The sequence below is a fragment of the Python bivittatus genome, unplaced genomic scaffold, assembly GCF_059951505.1.
Source record: "Python bivittatus isolate LINGU-HERP-01145 unplaced genomic scaffold, Pbiv_v1 ctg000400_np1212, whole genome shotgun sequence".
NCBI lineage: Eukaryota > Metazoa > Chordata > Lepidosauria > Squamata > Pythonidae > Python > Python bivittatus.
The window spans coordinates 7,235,025-7,257,409 of record NW_028277073.1 but is presented as its reverse complement, the minus strand read 5'-3'; the positions used below and the strand labels follow the sequence as shown (position 1 = coordinate 7,257,409).

The 22,385-nt window shown below is 38.1% G+C and overlaps 1 protein-coding gene across 1 annotated transcript in view; it reads left to right on the top strand.

The window, feature by feature from the left end:
- The window catches only part of MICU1 (mitochondrial calcium uptake 1), a 134,228-nt gene that overhangs the window by 38,701 nt on the left and 73,142 nt on the right, over window positions 1-22,385 (top strand). The window contains exons 4-5 of the mRNA XM_088144382.1: window positions 10,264-10,426; window positions 12,581-12,624. Coding sequence (XP_088000508.1) covers window positions 10,264-10,426; window positions 12,581-12,624 — 207 coding nt within the window. The remainder of the gene's footprint in view (window positions 1-10,263; window positions 10,427-12,580; window positions 12,625-22,385) is intronic.

Below are 22,385 nucleotides of genomic sequence, written 5' to 3'. Positions count from 1 at the left end.
TTTCGCATTCCTTCTTTCCACAGCTATTTGTAAAGCCTCATCAGACAGCCATTTTGCTTTCTTGCATTTCTTTTTCTTTGGGATGGTTTTAGTTGCTGCCTCCTGTACAATGTTACGGACCTCCGTCCATAGTTCTTCAGGCACTCTGTCTACCAAATCTAATCCTCTAAATCTATTCATCACCTTCACTGTGTACTCACAAGGAATATGATCTAAGTCATACCTGAGTGGTCTAGTGGTTTTCCCTACATTCTTCAATTTAAGCCTAAATTTTGCAGTAAGAAGCTCATGATCTGAGCCACAGTCAGCTCCTGGTCTTGTTTTTGCTGTCTGTATAGAGCTTCTCCATCTTTGGCTGCAAAGTATATAATCAATCTGGTTTCGGTATTGACCATCTGGTGATGTCCATGTGTAGAGTCGTCTCTTGTGTTGTTGGAAAAGAGTGTTTGCTATGACTAGCTTGTTCTCTTGACAGAACTCTATTAGCCTTTGCCCTGCTTCATTTTGTACTCCAAGGCCAAATTTGCCTGTTATTCCGATTACTCCTTGACTTCCTACTTTAGCATTCCAATCCCCTATGATGAAAAGGACATCTTTTTTTGGTGCTAGTTCTAGAAGGTGTTGTAGGTCTTCATAGAAGCGATCAACTTCAGCTTCTTCACCATCAGTGGTTGGGGCATAGACTTGGATGACTGTGATATTGAATGGTTTGCCTTGGATACGCACTGAGATCATTCTGTCGTTTTTGAGGTTGTACCCCATTACTGCCTTTCCCACTCTCTTATTCACTATGAGTGCAACTCCATTTCTTCTAAGGGTTTCTTGCCCACAGTAGTAGATATAATGGTCACCCGAATTAAATTCACCCATTCCCGTCCATTTCAGTTCGCTGATTCCCAAGATGTCGACATTCAATCTTGTCATCTCATGTTTGACCACATCCAGCTTGCCTTGGTTCATAGATCTTACATTCCAGGTACCTATACAATATTGTTCTTTACAGCATCGGACCTTCTTTTCGCTTCCAGATACATCCACAGCTGAACGTCCTTTCGGCTTTGGCCCAGCCGCTTCACTCTTTCTGGAGCTACTTGGAAATGCCCTCCGCTCTTCCCCAGTAGCATATTGGACACCTTCCGACCTGAGGGGCTCATCTTCCGGCGTCATATCTTTTAGCCTTTTAACATTGTCCATGGGGTTTTCTTGGCAAGGATACTGGAGTGGGTTGCCATTTCCTTCTCCAGTGGACCACATTTTGTCAGAACTCTCTGTCATGACCTGTCCGTCTTGGGTGGCCCTGCACGGTATAGCTCATGGCTTCACTGAGTTACGCAAGCCCCTTCGCCACGACAAGGCAGTGATCCATGAAGGGGTTTATGAAACTACATTTATTTAAATTAGTGGTAAAGCGCAACCTTTTGATAGGTAATCCCACAAATATTTTTGAGGATGACAAGGAATGGATGGTTTAAGCAAGGATGCAAATCAGATGGAGCCATTCATACATGTGGATGGGTCTTGGATTTTCTATTTTTTCCTGAGTTTAGATGGGAGTAATTTTACAGAATTGTAGAACCCTAGTTTTGATAGGTATCATTTAGGCAATGAAGTCTAAATGCTTCAGTAAATAGGCATTCCTAGTCACCTTTATATCAGTCTCAAGTTTCAGTCCTGCCCCTTCTTAGAAGGGAGGAAGCTTGTGTTGAAGGTGGAAGAATTGGGAGTGTATATAGTTTTGCCATCAGCCCTATCAGTTGAGAGCCATGACATAAGAAGAGAAAACAGGATCCTGGAAGTCTACAACTGACCTTTCTGTCTATTTGTTCCCATTGGAATGATTGTCTCTAGATACGTGTGAATGTATATATTCCTTTTAGAGGTACAAAATCAGTTTTGTCTGTAATTTTGAAATAATCACCTCTTCTGTATTCTGTGTTCCTCCACGTGAGTCTAAATATTACTTTGATATATACAGGGCTTTCTTTGAGTCTTTAGATGCAATTTTGAAAGATACATACCCTTATGCTGCTGATATTTTAAGAGATTATTTTTATGCAAGAACCAGCAACAAGGTCTTCACTAATAATATGGAGGTGGATATGGATGATGGTTTCTTCCCCCAAGAAAATCTAGAGATGCCAAAAGCAATCATAATGGCATCACGTAGACTACTTTTTCGAAGTGTAACTATACTTTTTAATAAATTTAATTACATGGTTGTCAGTGGTATATGTCTAGATTATATTAATGAAGATTTTACCTATTATTCAGTACATGGGGCTAGTCAAGTTAATTACTGCTGGCTCTCAGATTTATGGTTGAACATCACTAAAGATTTTTTAATTCTCCTAATGGAGACAGTGGTCATCAACCAATTTTATTATTATTGAGTCATTTTGTTCAATCATTTCAAAATCAAATTATTCCATTTCAGCAGTATATGTCCCCTGTGGAAAATAAACATCCCTGGAATGACTAATTAGTTATATAGGTAGTCATCAGTTAAAGACCACTCATTTAGCGACCCATTCAAAGTTATAATGGGGCTGAATGAGTGGTGGTTACAACTGATCCTCAAAGTTCTGGCTTCCCAGCACCTCAGCAGTCATGTGATTGTGATCTGGGTGCTTGGCAACCAACTCACACTTATGATGGTTGCAGCGTGCTGCGGTCATGTGATCGTCATTTGTGACCAGCTTTCCTGCCAGCTTCGCACAAGCAAGGTCAATGGGGAAATTGGCAGGGAAGGTCGCAAGTTGCTTGGATGAATCTCCCCCACCCACGCACCCTCCCCCAGCCCCTCTACACTTGCGGCACACCTCACTGGCCACCTGCAGACCGTTGCGCACCCTCCCCAAGCCTTGCTGCACTCATGCCACGCTGCACTTGCGCCATGCCTCCCCCACCACCCACATACCCTCATGCATCCTCCCTGAGCCTCTCTGTGCTTGCGCTGCGCCTCTTTGGCCATTCACACACCCTCACACACCCTCTCCCACCTGGCAGCAGCCACCCAAAGCCCCGCTGTGCTCGTGTCGCATTTCCCCAGCCACTCGAGCACCTTCCTCGGCCAGTCGTGCACCCTCTCCCACCCGACAGCAACCACCCCAAGCCCTGCCACACTCATGTCATGCCTCCCCACCACTCGTGCACCCTCGCACACCCTCCTTGAGCCTTGCTGCGCTTGCACTGCACCTCTCTGGCAACCGGCGCGCCCCTTGCTCCCTCTCCCACCTGCCAGCAGCCACTTACCTGCCTGCTGGCCTGCTTGCAAGCCACCTGGGACTTGCAACTTAGTGCCAGCTTCCTCACTGACTTGGTTGTTAGAAGTTTAATGACCCACGATCCTCACTTAACGAAGGTAATAAGGACTGCAGGGACTGGCATCGCTGAGCGATGTGGTCATGTGATGTCACGCTTTACAACCGTATTGCTTAGCGACAGAAATTCTGGTCCCAGTTGCGGTCATAATTTGAGTGCTACCTGTAATTGCTTTATCCCTTTTAAATATCTAAGTTCTTTAATGTTTTAAAAGTGCAGATACAGTACTTAATGCTGATTGTAATACATCTTTAATATTAGAAGTTCTTAGGTCATTAATATAGAGTTTTAATCCATATTTAAGTGATCTATCCACAATAGAAGAATTATTTATAGTCTGGGAATCCAAAGTTTCACAGTCCAGAGCTCTGGATAGTCTTGAATAAATAGAAAATAAAGATCATCCCAGAATAGATGTTACATTGTCAGGTAGCTCGGGGAGCGTCATCAAGGGCCAGCCACCCCCTGGATTGGGTGAAATTCTTATTGCCCCAAGCAAGTTAAAAGTTATAAGTTTTATAAATTAGTTTCAGCAATTGAATTAAAAGTCAAATTATGTAAAATAATCAGTGCTGGTTTTGTACATGCACCGTCCTTGCCAGTAGAGAGGGTCAGACATTCTTCACAAGGGACAGATGCTTGCTCAGTCACACAGGCACAGAGAGATACCCCAAGCCCTCTCTTGACTAGAAAGAGAAGTTTGAGTCCTTTTAAAACAAAAGTAGAAGCTACTGGACAGAGGCAGGAAAAAAAAAACATGAGGCAGACCGTCTCTCCCAAAATCTGGAATCTCCAGGAAACTGAGAAATCCAAGTAAACTGGAGCAGAGGGAAAATCTGTTTAAAGAGTCTTCTGCAGAATTAAGTTAAAAACATTTAGCCAGAATTCTGTGGTAGGTTATTGGTTTGTTTTTCAGTGTGGTTTTTCTATGGTGTTACAGTATTTGTGTTTATTTCTCTGCATAAATATGACATTGATTGGTTAAACCTCACCCTGCATCCATTGTTTTCATGCTGTGTACATGTAGTTATAATATTTCTTATGATTGGTAACAACAACTCGGAATCTTTTCTGAGTTTCTGGCTGGAAATGAACCATTTGTAGCAGACCATTTTCAGCATTGGGTTTGCTTTTGTAATTCTCTTTTAAGTTATAGTCCCTGATTGAAACTGCTGTATCGTGTACCTGTACTGATTATTTGAACTTTAAGGTTTAAAATGGGTTTTGTATTTTATCTCTCCTTTTAAATAAATTTGATTTTATTTGTCTCTTGTGAGTTCAGTCTGTCTCTAGGAGGGGGAAGAAGGATTTGATATGTATGGTCACATAACTGGACACTATATATCCAGGAGCTGGCGCTATAAAACATTATTTCCATTGTTCAATTTTAAACATTTTAATTGCTACTAAGGCACCACAGGTTGTGAGGGCTCTATGTCTAACTTGCTGGAATTAAAGGCTAGGTGTGATGTCCCCTGGAAGATAGGTGGTGGCAGCTATCAGTGCATTTGCGCTAAGGGAGAAGGCAGGGCCAAGGTGCATAGACACAATGGACTTTCGAGAGTATTGTAAGTGATGTTTCCCAGAACCAATAGATATGCCACTTTAATTCTGTCTTTAATACAGGAGATTTAGCTAAGGAAATAGGTATCTCCTATAACTTCGACATTATGTTCAAACGGTTTTCCATTACAGAAAATGAGATCGTGGATATTCTTATCACATTACTCTTGGGAAGGCCACAGGGGAAGGTGAATTATATGCTGAAGTATATAAAATAAACCCAGACTACTGGGTGCCAATTTGGTGTAAAATCTTTGGTTATATAAATTTGACTGGCCATAGACCTACTAGATAGAATTTAAGCATGCTGGTAGCAATCTTTAAAAAAGAGGTATATGCTATTGCCGCATATTAGTTTGGTATATTAGTTTGATAAATAATATATTTTCAGCAAAGCAGGGAGAATTTAGGCATAGTTACTCTGCTATAGATAACTGTTTTATTTTAAATCATCGAAGTCATAAATATGCACAAATCAGGAAAGACAGATGTCTCTGTTTATTCATCTTAGACCAGTATTTAATACAATTGGTAGATAACATTTCCGAAGGAAGTTACTTGTACAAACACCAGTCTTCATTTTCTGTATCTTGTCCATGTCTTCAATTCCCATGGACCAAATTCAGATGAGGCTTACTCATCATGATGCCCTCTGTAAACTAATACCATTCAACAGGGAACTGAAATAAAATCGCATATTGGCTCTTTCCTTTTTAATGACTTTATTAGTGATTTAGTTCAGGAATTAAATGATGTGTGTTTCTTTCTTCCCTCTCTTTGAGGAAGAAATACAGTAATTCACTTTTACTTCTATGCAGATGATACAGTTTTATTATCTTATGGAAAGATCAGCCATAAGATCTTGTGAATCAGTGAGATGTTTACTGACAGAATAACAATTTTGATTAATTTTTTGATGTTTACTTAAAAAAAAAAAAAGATTATGTTCAAAGATGGGGAGAATGACATCAATGAAATAGTGAATACTTTCCTCGTCTCGCTGCACTGGAATTTTATTTAAAGCTTCAGGGTCATGAATTCTGATATGAAAGAGCTAAGACCAAACAAATTAATTGTTTTTAGTTTTGTTTTTAAATTCATAATTGGCGGTAATCCAAACTACAACCCCAAATATTGTTAAAATATTAAATGGGACTGAAATTTGAAGAAATTTTTGCTTAATTAAATAGAATTTTGAGAATAATGTACTATTTATTTTTTTGAGGGTGAAAACATGGACTTTCCCATTCCTGCTGCAAAAGCAAAACACTTGAGTTCTTGAGGAATGACTAAACTGTAGCTTAACCATTTGGATTTTCGAATGCATCGTACAGATTCAGAAGCCAGTCCTGCATAAATATATTATTTGCATAAGCTATTGAACTTAATTATGATGACTATATTTTGCTTCAGAACATATGAGTACTTCCCCTAAGGAAGAGAGCATGTGTTATAACTTTGTCTATTTCTTTCCTCTCAGAGCTGATAGGAAAGCAAAGGCTTTAGCTAAAATAAGGTTCTCATTCCAAATACATTTGGAGGAACCAGGCTGAAAAAAGCTTGTAGCTGCACCTTCTTTTTACAAAAAGTTGTAGTTCCAAGCTTGCAAAAGAAGGTGCAGGATGACATTTTACTTATTTGTACCCCTTTTTTAATTTACCATTTTGCAGTAAAATTATGGCGAACACCAGTTTCTCCTCTTCTTATTGAAGTAATCGGCCAAAGAAAGGTGTATTTAATTGGATATTTTTTGTACTATTCCATAACATCAGTAGTTAGTTCTGTGTTACAATAGATCTTCCTGTGGTTCTGTTGTATAAAAACCTGTGGTGTTTAGAGACTGGTGTGTCACATTTAATCTCCATATATCTGAGTTCAAGTTCTGTTTAGCTATGAAGTTCACTAAGTGATTTTGTACCAGTCCAGGGTTATCCACAGGATGTGGCCAAAAATGTCAAGATGGCATCTGTGATGGTGCAGTTGACGTTCTACCTGGTTTTTATATGTGTCACACACATGACACATATAACAAGTCAGAGCTTTAATCACACTATCATGACTGCCATCTTGACTTTTTTTATCATACCCTGCAGACACCCCTGTACTAATCACAAATCACTGTTGCATATTACACTTCACCATAAAATGCTGAAGTAGATAATGCACAACATTTGACCAGTGTACAGCCTCTGATTCCATCTTTCAATTTTCTGAGAGACACGGCTTCCAAATTGCAATAATGACACTATGACTTGTAATACACAACATTAAAGTAAATAACCCCTCAAATCAGGGTGACCTCTTGGACTAACCAAGTAGCTTGCTTGGAACAATACAAAGGTGACTTCCCACTGGCTATTTCTAGGATGTTGTTTGACTTCCCAGTTCACCCTCCAACCCTGGTGACCCTTATCCAAGTATTAACCTATTCTAAACCTGCCTAATTTTGTGTCGTTAACCAAGATCATTACCACCTGCTGACTCAGATAAGTTAGCTTAGTCAGTTAACTGGATCTAGTCCACTTGGACAATATGCTTCACTGTAATCAAATCAGAGATGGCTGATTCAGAATCCTAATTTTTCTGGATAATCACAGAATACCAGCACAGCCTATTTATGGCTAAGTGCAATGTGTGAACTAATCTATTTCCATTCTGCCTGACTTTGCTTAAGTTTCATGAGAAGCCTCATGTACATAGCCTTGGGTTCTTTGAAACACGGGGTTGAATAATATGCAATTCAAGACAGGAAGAAGGTACTTACATTTGTGCATTATGAATTGAACTATAATAGCAGCTAATTCTACAAATAGTCTGTAGAATTATATAGAAGTGACATTTGATCATGAAAATGTTGTGTCAGCATTTTTCTCTTTTCGGAATGTAACCAGGCATAAACCCATGCTTAATTAAGACAAAACAGATGGATGTAGAGATATTAGTGGATTTGTTTGACCATAACAGCAGTTTATTATAAATGCAAAGTGAAGCTGACATAAGCTGAACATTCAGGTCATTTTCCTTACTATGTGCCTTAATTTGAATTCCACCAAACTGGGTTGGTGAAAAGAAGTCTTATGGGATCCCAGTTAGGTTTTTGTTACGTACTCTTCAGAAAATAATGCTTTCACTACTACTAATCTGATATCTTTAAAGTTATGTGCATATCATGAAGAATGCAGATATTTTTAAAATAGTTACTTGGACCAGTTAAGAGCTCTCTAATTAAGAGTGGAAGCTAGGAGGTTTCTAAAGCTGCTTTAGGAAAATGCTGTTTTAAATTGAATGACTGGGCACAGTTAAAAGAGATCTGACTTGCCTCTTATTCCAAACATCGAAGTCATCAAGCTGAGGAAGTAGATAGACGTCTCATCTCAAGTAGGCCCTGAAGGCAATTATTTATGGTCTCTTGCTTAATGGATGGCTGTTCCTTGCTGCTTTGTTGTATGATTGGCAAACTTGGTGATCTCCTGAATGGCCTAGCATTGCTGTAATAGTTTCTTATACTATGTGAACCACGTGTTCCTCTTTTCAGAGAGATGCATTACATTCTTAGGATCTAGCAATATAAATCCATCATAACTCAATGCTTGCTAGTTAACTTTAAGTATAGCAATTTCATAAAATATAAACTTTTTTCCCCTGCTGTCTTTTAGTCTGGGATTTGATGCTCCTCAAGGGTTTGATAGAGATGGAAATGATAAAAAATACAAAGGAAAGCTAAGCATGACAGTTTTAGTGTGAAGAAAGCAGGGTTTAATAGTAACTCAGTCCTTGTATTTATCGTTTTCTATATGTGCTCCTCTCACTTCTGAGCCCCATTTAAGATGTTGGTGCTTATTTGAGGGACCACCTCGCAAGGCCTTACAGACATCGTTCTGTCACTGGGCCTGGGGGTCAGAAGGTGTGGCTGAGCCCATACAATGGTTGTATTGATTTGTCATCAATGAGCTTGTTTTTTACCCCGGCTGCGGTTTATACATGTGTTGTCATTTCTTGTTTTTTATGTTTTATGCTTTGTTGTTTTTGAAATATTGTTAGCTGCCCGGAATCATGAACTTGAGATGGGCGGCCACATAAATTAATTGATTGATTGATTGATTACATAAATACATATGTATCCTTTCATCTTTTTCTTTAGAAGGTAGTTATGTAAGTCTCCTATATGAAAGCTGAACATCTTTCTTTTCAGACTCAGAAGTAGAATCTGTCTTACACATTCTGTTAAAATGTCCATTGTATACCCAATGGCAATCAGGTTTAATGTTCCCAGTTGTTAATAACTCTAACTGGTATTGTGACCAGGAGGCTGTTACCCTTCTCCTGGGTGACCACTCGTCAGAAATCTCTAAGAAGGTTGCCAAATATTTATCAATAGTTATAGCTGTTAGAATTACAAAAGGAAGGGGGACGCGGTGGCGCAGCGGCTTAATGACGCTGAAAGTTGCCGGCCAGAAATGGTCGACGCTTCAGCGGTTCGAGTCCAGCCTTCGCGTTAACAGGGTGAGCTCCTGTTTCCTCCCCAGTTCCTGTCAACCCAACAGTTCAAAAACTCACGTGAGTAGATAAATGGGTACTCTCACTCCGGTGGGAGGAAAAATGCTGGTGGCGCCTTGCAAAAAAGGAGTCGGGAGCAGTTGCCGGTAAGTGCAAAAAACTGCGCACGCCCAAAAAGGGTGCGAAGCAACGGAAACCCCGCCTCCTGCGCTCACCAGCTGGGCTCTGCTCTAGGAAGGAGGCTCTGGCAAACCACTTCCGAAACATTTGCCTTGAAAACTGCAAGGACTCATCCAAGCAGTCACTGCAGAGTTGGTAACGACTGAGCGCAGATAAAAAAAAAAAAATAGCTGTTAGAAACTGTCTGGTTCCTCTTCCATGCTATTAAATGTTAGCCGCTAAATGCTTTAGGATTTTCTTGCAATTTCTAAAATTTTCTCTTATATTTATTGTATCATATGCTGGTCTTTTATTGCGTTTGGTCTTGGACCATGAATACATTTTGATTCATTGATTGAAATGAGGCAGGGGAATTAATCTGTGGTCATATTTTCTTTCTGGAAAGGCTTCTCCCACAAAGCAGGACTCATTTAATGGTGCTGGCTTGTTGTCTGTTCTGTTGTTTTTATGCCTTAATTTGTTTTTATTTTTTCAGAATGTTCCACTATTTCAACACTGAAACATATTTTGGCATATTTTGGCTTTTATGCCTCTTGCATTTTCCCCAGAGGTTAGATTCATAATATTTCTAGATAAATATATTTTATAACTCAGCCTGGGCCTTGGTATAGAATCACATATTTGCATCAAAACAGCACTTTTTAAAAAAATGGCTAGGCTTTTTGAATTCAAAGAAAGTTCATATTCTACTTTTTTTTTTAGGTGATGGAATATGAAAACAGAATCCGAGCTTACTCCACTCCAGATAAAATCTTTCGATACTTTGCCACATTGAAAATAATCAATGAGCATGGCGATTCAGAAGTATTTATGACCCCACAAGATTTTGTGCGATCTATAACACCGAATGAAAAGCAACCAGAAAGTAAGTGGCCGTGAATACAATGATGGAAAGTAGATGCTGCTAGGCAGACCAGAAATCTTGGTTATTTCCATCTTTGTAAAAGCTAATTGATTTACTTAGATTGATTTCCTTAGTTGTACGACTTAATACCAGTTACCATTTTTCAGTCTTGGTTTCTTTACCTCCCATCTTGTTTTTAATGTTCTCCAGCACATGGTTTTTAAAAATTATTGAGATAATCTTAAGAATGGACTAAAACAGCTGTATAAACACTTTTATTGCTGCCAAGATCTAGCCAACATATTGTAAAAATAATGTGGGTAACTGGCATTGAGGTTTTTTTTCAGGTACATTACTTTTTGTGAGCATGAAGCTTTATAACAGCCTTCTCCGACTTGGTTTCTGCCATATTTGTTAGACTGTCATTCCCAGTCTACCTAGTTTTGTGGTAGGGAGCTGTAGGATTATGTGAGATATTCATACATACATCATTCTGAATCAGTCCACTGCGGGATGAAGGTCTTCATTGAAGGTCATAGACTGTAACTACCAGGGTGGTACAGTGCAGCACAATATCATATCATATGAACCAATATTGCATTTTGAGCACCCCATTTCCAAAAAATTAGTTTCTTCCTGAAAGGAAGATGACCAATAGACATGAAATAATAATTGTAATAGTTGTATGAATTGCTGAATTTATTGTAACTTTAAATCTATAGCAATGTGGTATATAGATTCCGAAATGATCATTTAATGACATTTATAGACTGCTGATCTCATTTCCTGTCTTAAACTATTCAATATTTAATTTAATATATTCTTACACATGCTTATCAGTAATTATTATAGGCTTGCTATTTTTGTAAAGAATATATTAACTGCTCTGAAGAAACACTTAGGGCTACTGGCATCAAAATATTTTGAAGAAATTGCCATTCTATGCTTTATGGCTAATAGCATTTATTTCTACTAACTGATCTAAAGTATATATTCCAGCAAAGGTTTGAATTCCCCCTTCCCACTTAAATTAGTTTATGGAGTTGTCAAGCACACACCATGTTTCACTAGTAGCTAATACAGGAGGGGCAAATTCCATACTTTCCAAAGACAGGTTTCTAGTTGACAAAACATTCCATTCATTGAGCTAAGAAAGAAGAGATAACATTAAGGTATAAATCCTAAATCCAACAAATTAAAACCTCTTTCTCTGACTGACAATGGAAGTATCCCCAATAAAAAAATAAAAGGGAGAATTTCCCCAAGTAAACCTCAGAAGCAGTTCATTAAATTTCTGAAAAAAATATCTCAGAATCATGTAGGAATGCTATTTACGCTCTAAATTGCCTATGGCAAATTTTACCCCAGTTTCGATTTCAGTTTAAACAAGGGCCATCTATCCAAATCTGTTGCTATGTCTACTTTAAATGTGGTTTCATCAGCTTAACTCAGGATACGTTATTGCCTCCAAATGTTATCACATCGTTCACACATACACACTTAGTAACTCCCAAAGAGATTTTTGCTAATTTAAGCAAATTAATATTATACTCAGAAAGTGTCAGAAACCATAAATTAATGTTATTAAGATTGGGATTTATCAGTAAATAACAATATGTGGTCTATAGATAAGACTACAGTGGTTTCCATGCTTCTTCTTCGAAGGTAAGGGAAAGTAGTTATTCAGAGGTATTTTCATTAAGCAAAACGTTTTGTAACCTCTTAGTGGCAACTACTGTTTACCTTTCTATGAGAAAAGAAGGATACAGGTTTTCTGTGAAGACCAGCCTTTCTGAAGCTTTGATTCCATCCAGGTGTGTGGAACTACAGCTATTTCCAGCTGCATGGTTAACAGTTATGGTAGTTGCATGATGACAAGTGTGCAACTGAGACAGGCATGTAGAAGATAACATGGTGAACCAAGAAAAAAAGGCATATCTAGGTATGGGTGATACTGTTAGGAGGAGGAGGAGTAATTAAAGACAAAGGCTTTATTATACAAACCTGTAAATACATGACCAGTTATAAAATTAAGCTACTATACAGTAAGATTATTTTCCTGCATTTTTCATGTTTGATTCGATGCTTAAAGCTTAAGTGATGCATTTTCTAACTGTCAAAATGTCATTTTCAAGATACAGAATACTATATAAACTTGCTTGTTTTTTCCCCCAGACTTAGGCCTTGATCAGTTTGTGGTGAAACGCTATGACGGGAAGGTGAGATTTCTAAACTTTTGGGTGCATGTTAATTGTATTTTTAACAATGGGGGGGAGGGGGGAGGGGGGAGGGCGAAAGAGAAAAGGGGTGCTTATTTTTTTCCATTCCGTGTATAAAATAAGCAAAAGCCTTTTGTTTTTGAAGCAGACAATATTCTTTTTTATGGCTCACTACAATGAGTGCAACTACATCTAAATTCTAAGGAGCTTCTCTGCCTGACTCTTATAACACTGAGACACTAGAAGCAGCATCTTGCTTCAAAATTTAAAAAATGGCTTGCTCTTCTACTATTTGTGCTGTGTGATTGCAGCAAAATTGCTATTCCAGTTTCCCTTCCAGCATAAGTTCACCTACGTGAATTTTCATGAATTTATTTCTTCCTGTCTCAGAGAAACAGAATATGTAAAATGGCCCTCATTTTTCACTTGAAAGTGGAAATAGGAAGGTGGGCTCTTTGCTACCATATTCCTGTGCTCTCACTAGGTATCAACATCCTAATTCACTGTAGTCCTCTTTCACATATGTGTTGGTCAAACCAGAAAAAAAAAACCAAGTAAAAAAAAAAGTGGAGCAAAACTTCAACTTAGTAATTTTTCCTTTAATTCATCTTCCTAGGTTCTTATCTCTCTGAGTAACACTCTCAGATAAAAGTCAATTTGTGTACTCTCTTCTCTTCTCTTCTCTTCTCTTCTCTTCTCTTCTCTTCTCTTCTCTTCTCTTCTCTTCTCTTCTTTTACTTTTTCTTTATTACTTTTATTTTTCCTTTTTTTTTGTTTCTTTTGACTTTGCTTTCTTTTACTTTCTACTGGCTAATCTGTCATTGCGATAAACCACAGTGTTTCTCTCGGCGTTTTAAGAGCTGGCTTTTTGAACCTTGCTGTTCTTCCCCTTCTTTCTCTGAGGCAGGCTTCCCTGCTTCTTCCAGAGATGGGTTAGCATTCCCACCAGCCTGCCTAGAGATGTAGGAAAGAAGTCTAACGTGCAGCTGCATGGGCCAGAACAGGTCCCTTGTCTCTCCTCCATATCACTCTGCTGCCTGTGCAAGTGGGATGCTCTTCTGCCTCTTTCATCAGCACATCTGCACGGGCAGAAGGAATAATTTAAGTTGGCATTGGTGACAGATTCAAAGGCATTCAGTTGAAGCCCCTGCTGCCAGATATTATCAGAGGAGTTCAAGTGATTCTGGAGTACAAGCTTATTAATATGCTTATGGGTTATTCTGGTGTGTGATTAAGAAATGCTGCGGCATTTAATATTTAATGCCAGTCTCTGAACAATCAACTTAAGTGTTGTTGAGAAGGAAGTATAATTTAAAGCTTGATATCAAAATACTGTTTTATTTAATTTTTAAAATGTGTACGCTGCCCTTCAAAACAGTTTTCTCCAAAATGCTCCAATATAAGACTTACAACATTTGGCCGTATATAGCCTTGTTCACATTGCTCTAATGTGTAGTAAGCAAATATCCTGAAAATAACTACTTTCGTTTGCCTTTTTCCGAAATAATGCATTAGGTTATTAGATCTTCATTATTTTATGGACCCTTGGGTCACCCAGTTTATTCTTTCATCATAAAAGAACAAATGTCTAACTTTAGTTAATTTGAATTGGAGCTGCAAGGCAATTTTAAATATTTTTGGATTTTCATGAGAGTTGTCTTTGGGAGCTCTGTGGGCATCACAGAAAATTCATTGGGTCAAGAACTTAACCCGAAAGGTTTTGTGCTAAAAAAAACGAACAAACGGGTTTTTCAGAAACTTACGTATGGTCAGTTCTTTTGCTGACTTTATCTCCTTCACATTACTTTCAGGTTACTTTGTTGTTCTTAGTTTAACAGAAGAGCTTCTCTTGGTATGCATTGCAGGGGATGGAAGACTTAAATTAGCAATATACTGTGCACAGCTTTAATTGTGAATGCTGTATGCATATTTATATAAATCTCTGCTTTTCCCTTCAAAATCTACAATTATTTGAAAAGATTTTGACAGATGGTGCCCTGCTTTGATGTAGCTTGTCAGGAAAAGTAGTTATTTGTATAAGCATGCCTGTGCCTTTTACAACACCCAGAAGGTTTGATATTAGCATTCTAGTAGATTTGTTCTCCAGATAACCTGGCCAGCTGCCAATGATATATTGGAATCTCAGGTTTACCATGAAGTCAGCCATTAATTTTAAGTGCAATGGTTAATCGGGTTAATTTGCAATTCTGTACTGGGGTTATTATCAGAGAAAATAGGTTCCCCAGGACCATCTGTTTCTCCAGCCTAGTTCCTGCGGTGTTTTAACATACAGCTTCCTTTACCCTGATAACATTAATGGATGACACCAGGCTGGAGAAGAAGATGCTACTGGAGGAGTTATCTTCCTCGATTGGTAACTTTGTGCTATTAGGAAAAGCCATTGCCCTTTTCTTACAAAGGTTGCTTTATATCTACAAACTGGAGATGTGAGGGCAATCTGGCTGCAACATCTGTCAACCCATTGATCGCCAGGGTTGACTTAACTGATCTGGTTGGCTAGGTGGGTGTCCCCTTCCTGCCTCTCTACTCCATGGACGTTATTCTTGAAGCTTCACACTCAGTGGAAGAGGACAGCCATCCCAGATAGAAGAATGTATGGATCTTTGGTCAAGGGTGAATCTATGAACTGGTTGTTTTTTTCTACTTCTTGCCTCTGTTGAAGCTTTATGGCTTATTGATTTTGTTGGCATAAACTGGAATTATTTTACTAGTCTATTTTCTTCTTTTCTCCCTTCAGTTCTTTATATTGTAGCAGGCAACTCATAAATGTCACTGATTTTATTTCCCCTCCCCTTTATTTGTTGCTTCTAAGGAGTTCAGCAGTCCCTTGTTCCTGAAATGTTAACTTATTATTGTTTTCATTGTGTGGTTCCGGCTGTTATGATGTACTTGATATTTTTAATTGGTTTATTTTTCCTATTATTGTAACCAAACCTTTGCTCATTTTCTTCCTTTTCTTCCTAACCTTTACCCCTCTTCTCAGGATTTTTGGCAGGTATTGACTTGTCAGCATGTGCTTTAACTGGTTTGTGCTTCAGATCCCATATCCACCTCCTTTTAAAAGGGACAGTATATATTTCTCTTTTTTCCCCATTACCTTAAAAAGAAGTTTTCTTCACTTGGATTGTGTTATTTCTTTCTTTTTTTTTTAATTTTAAAATATGTACATTAAAAACTTTTTGAATAGAAAAAAAGTATAAAGAAGAATTCATTGCTAAGCTGTTTCAATACAGGTTCCCCCCCCCCCCAATTTAGGTAAAGTAATTAGATCCCATTTCATTACCAGTCTTAACATTTTCCTGGATGCATTTTATGAACATTTTCTGTTCTTTGACCAAATGAAACAATCCTCTTGATTTAAGGAAAAGGACATACTTGAACATGGTTGTGTTCAACACAGTACTGGAACGTAAACCCAATTTATATGATCAGTTTCCTTGAGATAGCTACTTCGGCACATTTGAGGTCTTTTTTCTTCTTTTTTCATTTTTCACAATTTTTTCACAATTTTTACTGAGAAATAAGCCCTTTGAATTAAAAAAAGATTGGCATCCAAGCAGACGTGCATAGAAATCCACTGCTGATTTTTAAATTGCCTTTCAGGATCGTTTATCCTCCCAGCATAAATTGGGGGGGGGGGTTTCCTCAGTAAATTATGAAGTAGTTAATAATGGGCTTCAGAGAAGAGATGTCTACAGGCCCTGCTGGAGGTGACATTAAAAGCTGTTTTGCTGTTAACGTCGTCTTTTAAAATTGCAGATAGCATCAGAAAAGCTTGACAATTTGGAAGTGCTTCTAATGCAGAATAAATGATCTCCTCTGCTTTCTGGACCTGCAAGTGGGAGATTTCCTCCCAGTGCAAATACCAGCTTCAGAAGAGAGGTTTTTCTTCAGCAGGCATTTGAACATCCTGCTTTGCTAAGAACATGGCATAAATCCCAGCTACTTTAACCTGGACGCTCTTATTTTCAAGTTGTGCCTAGTTTTTCAAAGACATAAAGGGAAGTTTTCTCCACTCGCTACAGCCTGTTTTAGTTTTCAGATGCCTGCATCCTACAAGAGTAGTCCATCCAGCCCAATTGGTGTAGCTGTGGTATATCTCTGAATGCAAGTAGTGAGCATTTCTGAAAGAGTTAACCATCTTTAATGACCTTCAGAATGCATGCTTTAGCTTCTTCTCGTGATTATAACTGGAAGATATTAAGGAAATTAGGGAAAGAAAAGCAGGATAATGACAGAAATACATTTCTAATGAAATGCTAGAAAGCTCTTTAGCTTTTACCTTTGCTAATGTTTACGGCTGGAGTGTGCCTCTAATAGCTTTGAGCATTTCCCAGTGTGAGGCGTCATAATTCCAAATTGCACTCTGAGTTCTTTCCATTGACAAATGTGTCTGTGAAAGATTTTCCCGGGGAGGCCTTCTTTATAACATGAAACATTACATCCTAAGCAAATAGGGCAACTTATAACAAGGGAGATCTTCACTTCTTTGGCATCTGTACTGACAAGTATTGAATTTGAAGCTTCACTTAGGGCCCGGAGAAAGACTTGCCCTGAAGCATTCTTCACTTGTTTGCCCATGTATCATTTGTGATTCATTTTAGAATACTGGTAAACTTGATTCTCTTTTCTGAGACAAAGTTTTTGGTTTTCTTTTAAAGAACGGTTAAGCTTTTTTTCACCATTGGTAAATCTGAAGCCATGGCATAGCTTTATACTGGATGCAAACCTACTATGCAAATGTAGTGTAGTGTTGGCAGAAAACTACTGCAACAGCTTTATTAAGTAAGGGCCATATTATAGTCTATCAAATGCCTATTTTTTTCCCCCTGGAATCTTACTTAGGTTAACATCAACCTGTGAAATGGGTAAATCCATACATTTTTATCAAATCTCCTGGAATTGGATTCAGGATGGTTGCCTCAGTATTAAACATTCTGAGTAACCCCCCTTTTCCTCAGTCTTTTGGGAAAATGGGGAAAAAACCATTCCAAATATATGCAGGCAATGGTATGAAAATAGGCATATATGAAAAGCAGAGTCAGATAAACTATTGGCAAATTGTTAATAAAATCAGCATGGTGATATATACGACTTGAAGCATTTTGAATGATTAAAACAATTATTCATTCCCTGTGGTCCTGCTGGCCTGGCTGTGAGGGTTGGGAATGAGGAGCGCTGTTTTTCAGTGATTCTTTTCCTTCCTGAGAGCCCGGTTCCAGTTGGTGATAGTGGGTGGAGAGAGCCTGAACACTCTATTATGACATGCCACAAAGTTTGGCTCTTTTCTCCTTCTGTTTAATTTCTACATGAAGTTGTTGGGAGAGGTCATCTGCCATCATGGAGATATTGCATATGCAATATGCTGATAATACCCAGTTATATATATCCACTGTGGGCTGGGGAGGAAATGATGCCAGAGGCTGTTAGGGTCTGGATGTAGAGAAACAGGCTTAAACTGAATCCTGTCAAGTTAGAATAGCTGTGGATTCAAAGCTGACTGAGTATAAACACTGCCCATCTATGACTCTGGAAGTCTAGATGAGACAGACTGGCCCACAACCTGGAGTTCTCCTAGAGTCATAGTCCTTGCTTAAACAGCAGGTGAAGGCTATGACCAGGAGGGCCTTTGCACAATTAAATCTTGTGTGCCAGTTGCAGCCTTTCTGGATCAGAGGTTTTACTTAGAGTCATTCATACTCTTGTCACTTCACAGATGAATTATTGCAGTGTCCTCTAGATGGGGCTGCACTTGAAGACCATCTAGAAACTTCAGCTGATGTATCATTCAGTGGCCTGGGTAGTTATGGGCACATTGAGGTTGCCTGTATAATATCACTACTTCAAAAGTTGCATTGGGAACCAGTTACCTTCCAGGCGCAATTCAAGATGTGGTTGTCATTTTTGAAGCCCTACATGGTTCGTGGCTCAGGACCTTGATATATCCATGACAACCAGCCTTCTCCCTATTGAAAAGGGCTCATCACTGAGGAAATGCCATCTTGAGGGACCTCAGGCTTGATCCTTCTTGTTGATGGCTCCCGCCTTTGAAACAATTTACCTCTCCCCTGAGTCTTTGGTATATTCTTTACAGAATCATGCAAAGCCCAAGTGGTGTAACAGTTTGATTGTAACTGTATTATTTGACTAATATAAGACCATTTTATCTTATATTAATACTACAAGCCAGTCTGAATCTCTGGAAATGGAGAGGCATTTAAATAAAACAAACAAATAAACAAGCATGAATAGGACAGTCAAGACCTAATGTCTACATACATATTACACACGGTCAGCTTAATTTTAACATTCTTTGTTTCTCTGTGGCTAAGTTTGTTATCTCAAATGTAGCCTATTTGTCTAGTGTATTATGTGAACTCCTCAAATGATCAATTCTGTAACCAAATTACTGTCCAGTGTAGTCTATGAAGCCATGTAATAGATTAATTCAGTAACCAAGTTAAGATTAGTAAAAATCAGAAGATACGGTAGGTGATTGAAGAGATATACATGTTCTTCCTTGCCTAGTAAATGCTGTTGTTGTCTTCTTTTGCTGGACACACTTCTTCAGTCATACCCTGTTCCTTGGCTGATTGTGTGTATCCCAGAACCCCCAAGAAAACCTTTGATACATGTGGTGCAGTCTGACATGTCAGTTTGTTTTTCTTATGAGTTAGTGCACCTATAGCAGTCTGGCAAAATATATCCAGTCGCATCTCTTCAAAAATGGAACAGAGCACTGAAGGCAAATTACATCTATGTTATCAATAAATCATTGCCTCTCTCACACTTTTTTTTGTGTGCTATTTTTGTTGCATAAAGATACAATGATTTTGGAAGGATCCACTGGGTAGTCTTCTCTGAGTTGCAAAATTCTGTATTGCACCTAGAGCGTACAATGAAAGAATAAATACATGATTTGAAGAGATAAATATGGACAGTTTCTGAATATTAAAGATCCACCAGTAATGAGGAATATCAAATATATTCTGTCCTTTTTAAAGAGGCTTTTTCCTTCTTGCTTTCTTTAGAAGGGCTCATCCCTTGCTTGCTGGGCTCCTGCTGCCTGTAGAGGGGTCTTGGGATATTGTTGGCTTGTTTTCCTCTGGACAGTAGAATGCTAGTCTTCTAAGTCTTGCATTTCAGGTGCAGCTTTTTTTTTGATGGTGATGGTTACTTAATTTGTTGCTGGTAAAGGGATCCATGATCCATGCGCATTTCTCTTTCTAGCCTCTGAAAACCACCAAGAATACAAGTCCTGCTTGATACATCATGAGGTCAATTTTACAGTGGAAGATTGCATACGTTTCTTTAAAAAAAAATAATAATAACAGTTCTCATTTTTCTTCTGGGAATAAACATTTTTCCTTGGCTTAAATTATAAAATTTGCACTATGAACATTTTTGTGGGATTTTTCTGATTTTCTCAGTTTACTGTACAAAGAAATTGTAAAGCAATTTCCCCACTGAGGCTGCAGTATTTCATATAAATGTTCATCGCTATACATTTTTAAAAAGTCTTACTTGGATAAAATTAATTTTACTGCTAATGTAAAGCATGTCAATCTATATTCTGTGTCCTCCCTCCCCCCTGTTATAATTCAGTGGTGGACCCCACTAGTTCTGTTCTCTGAAATAAGCCTGATTACTTTTAATGGGACTTTCTCAGATAAGTGTCTATAGGTCTGCAATCTGAACTTAACACACATACTTTGATCATATGCGTAAAATTAGGACAGGGAAAAAATAGGCAATATTTTCATTAGACTTTTCAAGCCAATTTTAACAGCAGAGATTTTCTCATGGATTTGTTGACACCACAAAACATATTCAGGCAGTCTACTAAAGAGTCAAGAAGTTATCAACTGAGCTCCCTAATTCCTATTAGAAGTAACAAAGATTCCATCCTTTTTTGAGAATTTCGGGCTGAGATTCTCAAGACCCTTTTTGTCTCCTACAGTGTCTGGAAAATCAACTTTAATAAAACGTTGATCAGTGCCCATAAATATGCTTACTTGCATAGACAAATTTAAATCATGTTATTCTAAAATGTGTAGCTACAAGCTTAAGCAACAACGGTTCAAATATCACATCATGGTAGTAAGGAACCCAAGGAGATTTCAGAGGTGTGCATCTCTTGTCCATCTGTCAGAACTAAGTGACATTAAAATATATTTGTATGAAAGCCTGTTAGATAACAGCTTGCACAGTTTGAAAATTATTGGAAACTGTGCATTGGACTTCATATGAACACAATAACTTCTCTGTTATTCATTAAAGCAGTCTGTTTCAAGCTTCCGTGCAAACCTGAAAAAATTGCGTTGCTGCTTTAAGGAGTTGTCTCATTAAAGTTAATATGACCCTTAAGGCAGACAGAACTTTTTTTTCAGATTTGCCAAGAAGCCTTTAATGAACAGGGGAGAGGTGTGACAGTACAGGTCCAAGGCACTTTTTCCAAATTTATTATTTTTTTTATGTATGAGCAACTTTAATAGCTATGCTTCAAGCTGGAATGAAGCATTTGCCAAATAGAAAGTTGAGATCGATGCTGCAGTCTCTTCAGTATTCTTGTTATAAAACCTGGAATATTTCTTCCCTGTAAAGATTTCCATCCTAGCTAATCCTGTTTTTACTTTGTAATACATAATTCTTTTTGCCTTAAAACATTTCTAACGTACCTCCAACTCCAGTATATATTAACTCAGAAGCAATTCTCACTGGGATGAATTGGTGAAAGTTTATTTACGTCCAGATAAGTGTATAATAGCCATATGCTGCCAATTAAAAGGAAATTACTTGAATTTCTGTGTATATTACCCAGTTAGCAAACCTAAAAGTGGTTAATGGGGATTGAAAGAGAATGACATTACAACAAATACAGTACACAGAATCTTAAGCATTCATTTTTTTTTCTAATGATTGTTCAGTTACTGTAATCCCAAATAAGGCAGATCATCTAAATTGTTAAGATCTCATTGTTCTAAATATCTAAATTGTTAAGATGTATGCAGTTCTTGCACTCATGATATACAGTACATATTTAGTTTTCATGGAGAAAATAATGCAATGATTGCTTAAGATTATCAACTTTTTTTTGAAAAAAGTATTGAAGTGTAAACATTAATGGCATGGAAAATGTCACTGAACATTCACTGCTTTTCTTCATGATTTAAGACAAATGGCCAGTTTATAGTCATTTTCCAGTACTAGTGTTCCCTGAGGTATACAGGCATTGCTTATTAGGTTTTTGACATTATTATATGAAAAATAATATAACATGGGGGATTAACCGTGTTCTCAAAAATAATGCTAGTAACTCTGAATAAGATGATCATCTGCTTATAGTTTTGGTGTGCTCGTATTGGCAATCTGCATTCATATTTAGTCCAAACTAGATTTGCAAAACTGGAAGAAGTAGATGGAGTTGCAGTTTTCTCTAGTTCCTTCTAGCTCCTAGTACCATTTACCACACTGCTGTGGTAGGTAACAGGGATCAACTAGACTAGCTTTTCAGGGGCAGAACAAAGCATTGCAGGACAATCAGAAGATGTTAATCCTTTTCTTCTATAGAAACTCTCCATAGGATCCCAGGTCCCTCTTGAAAGGAAGGACCCTCCCCTTTCTTCCCTCCCTCCCTCCCTCTCTTCAAGAGACTGGATCCCAACTAGCGTGGGCAGAGTTGTGTCCACATTTTCTCTAAACCAGGAATTAAAAAATAATATAGTTTCTAAATTAATGTA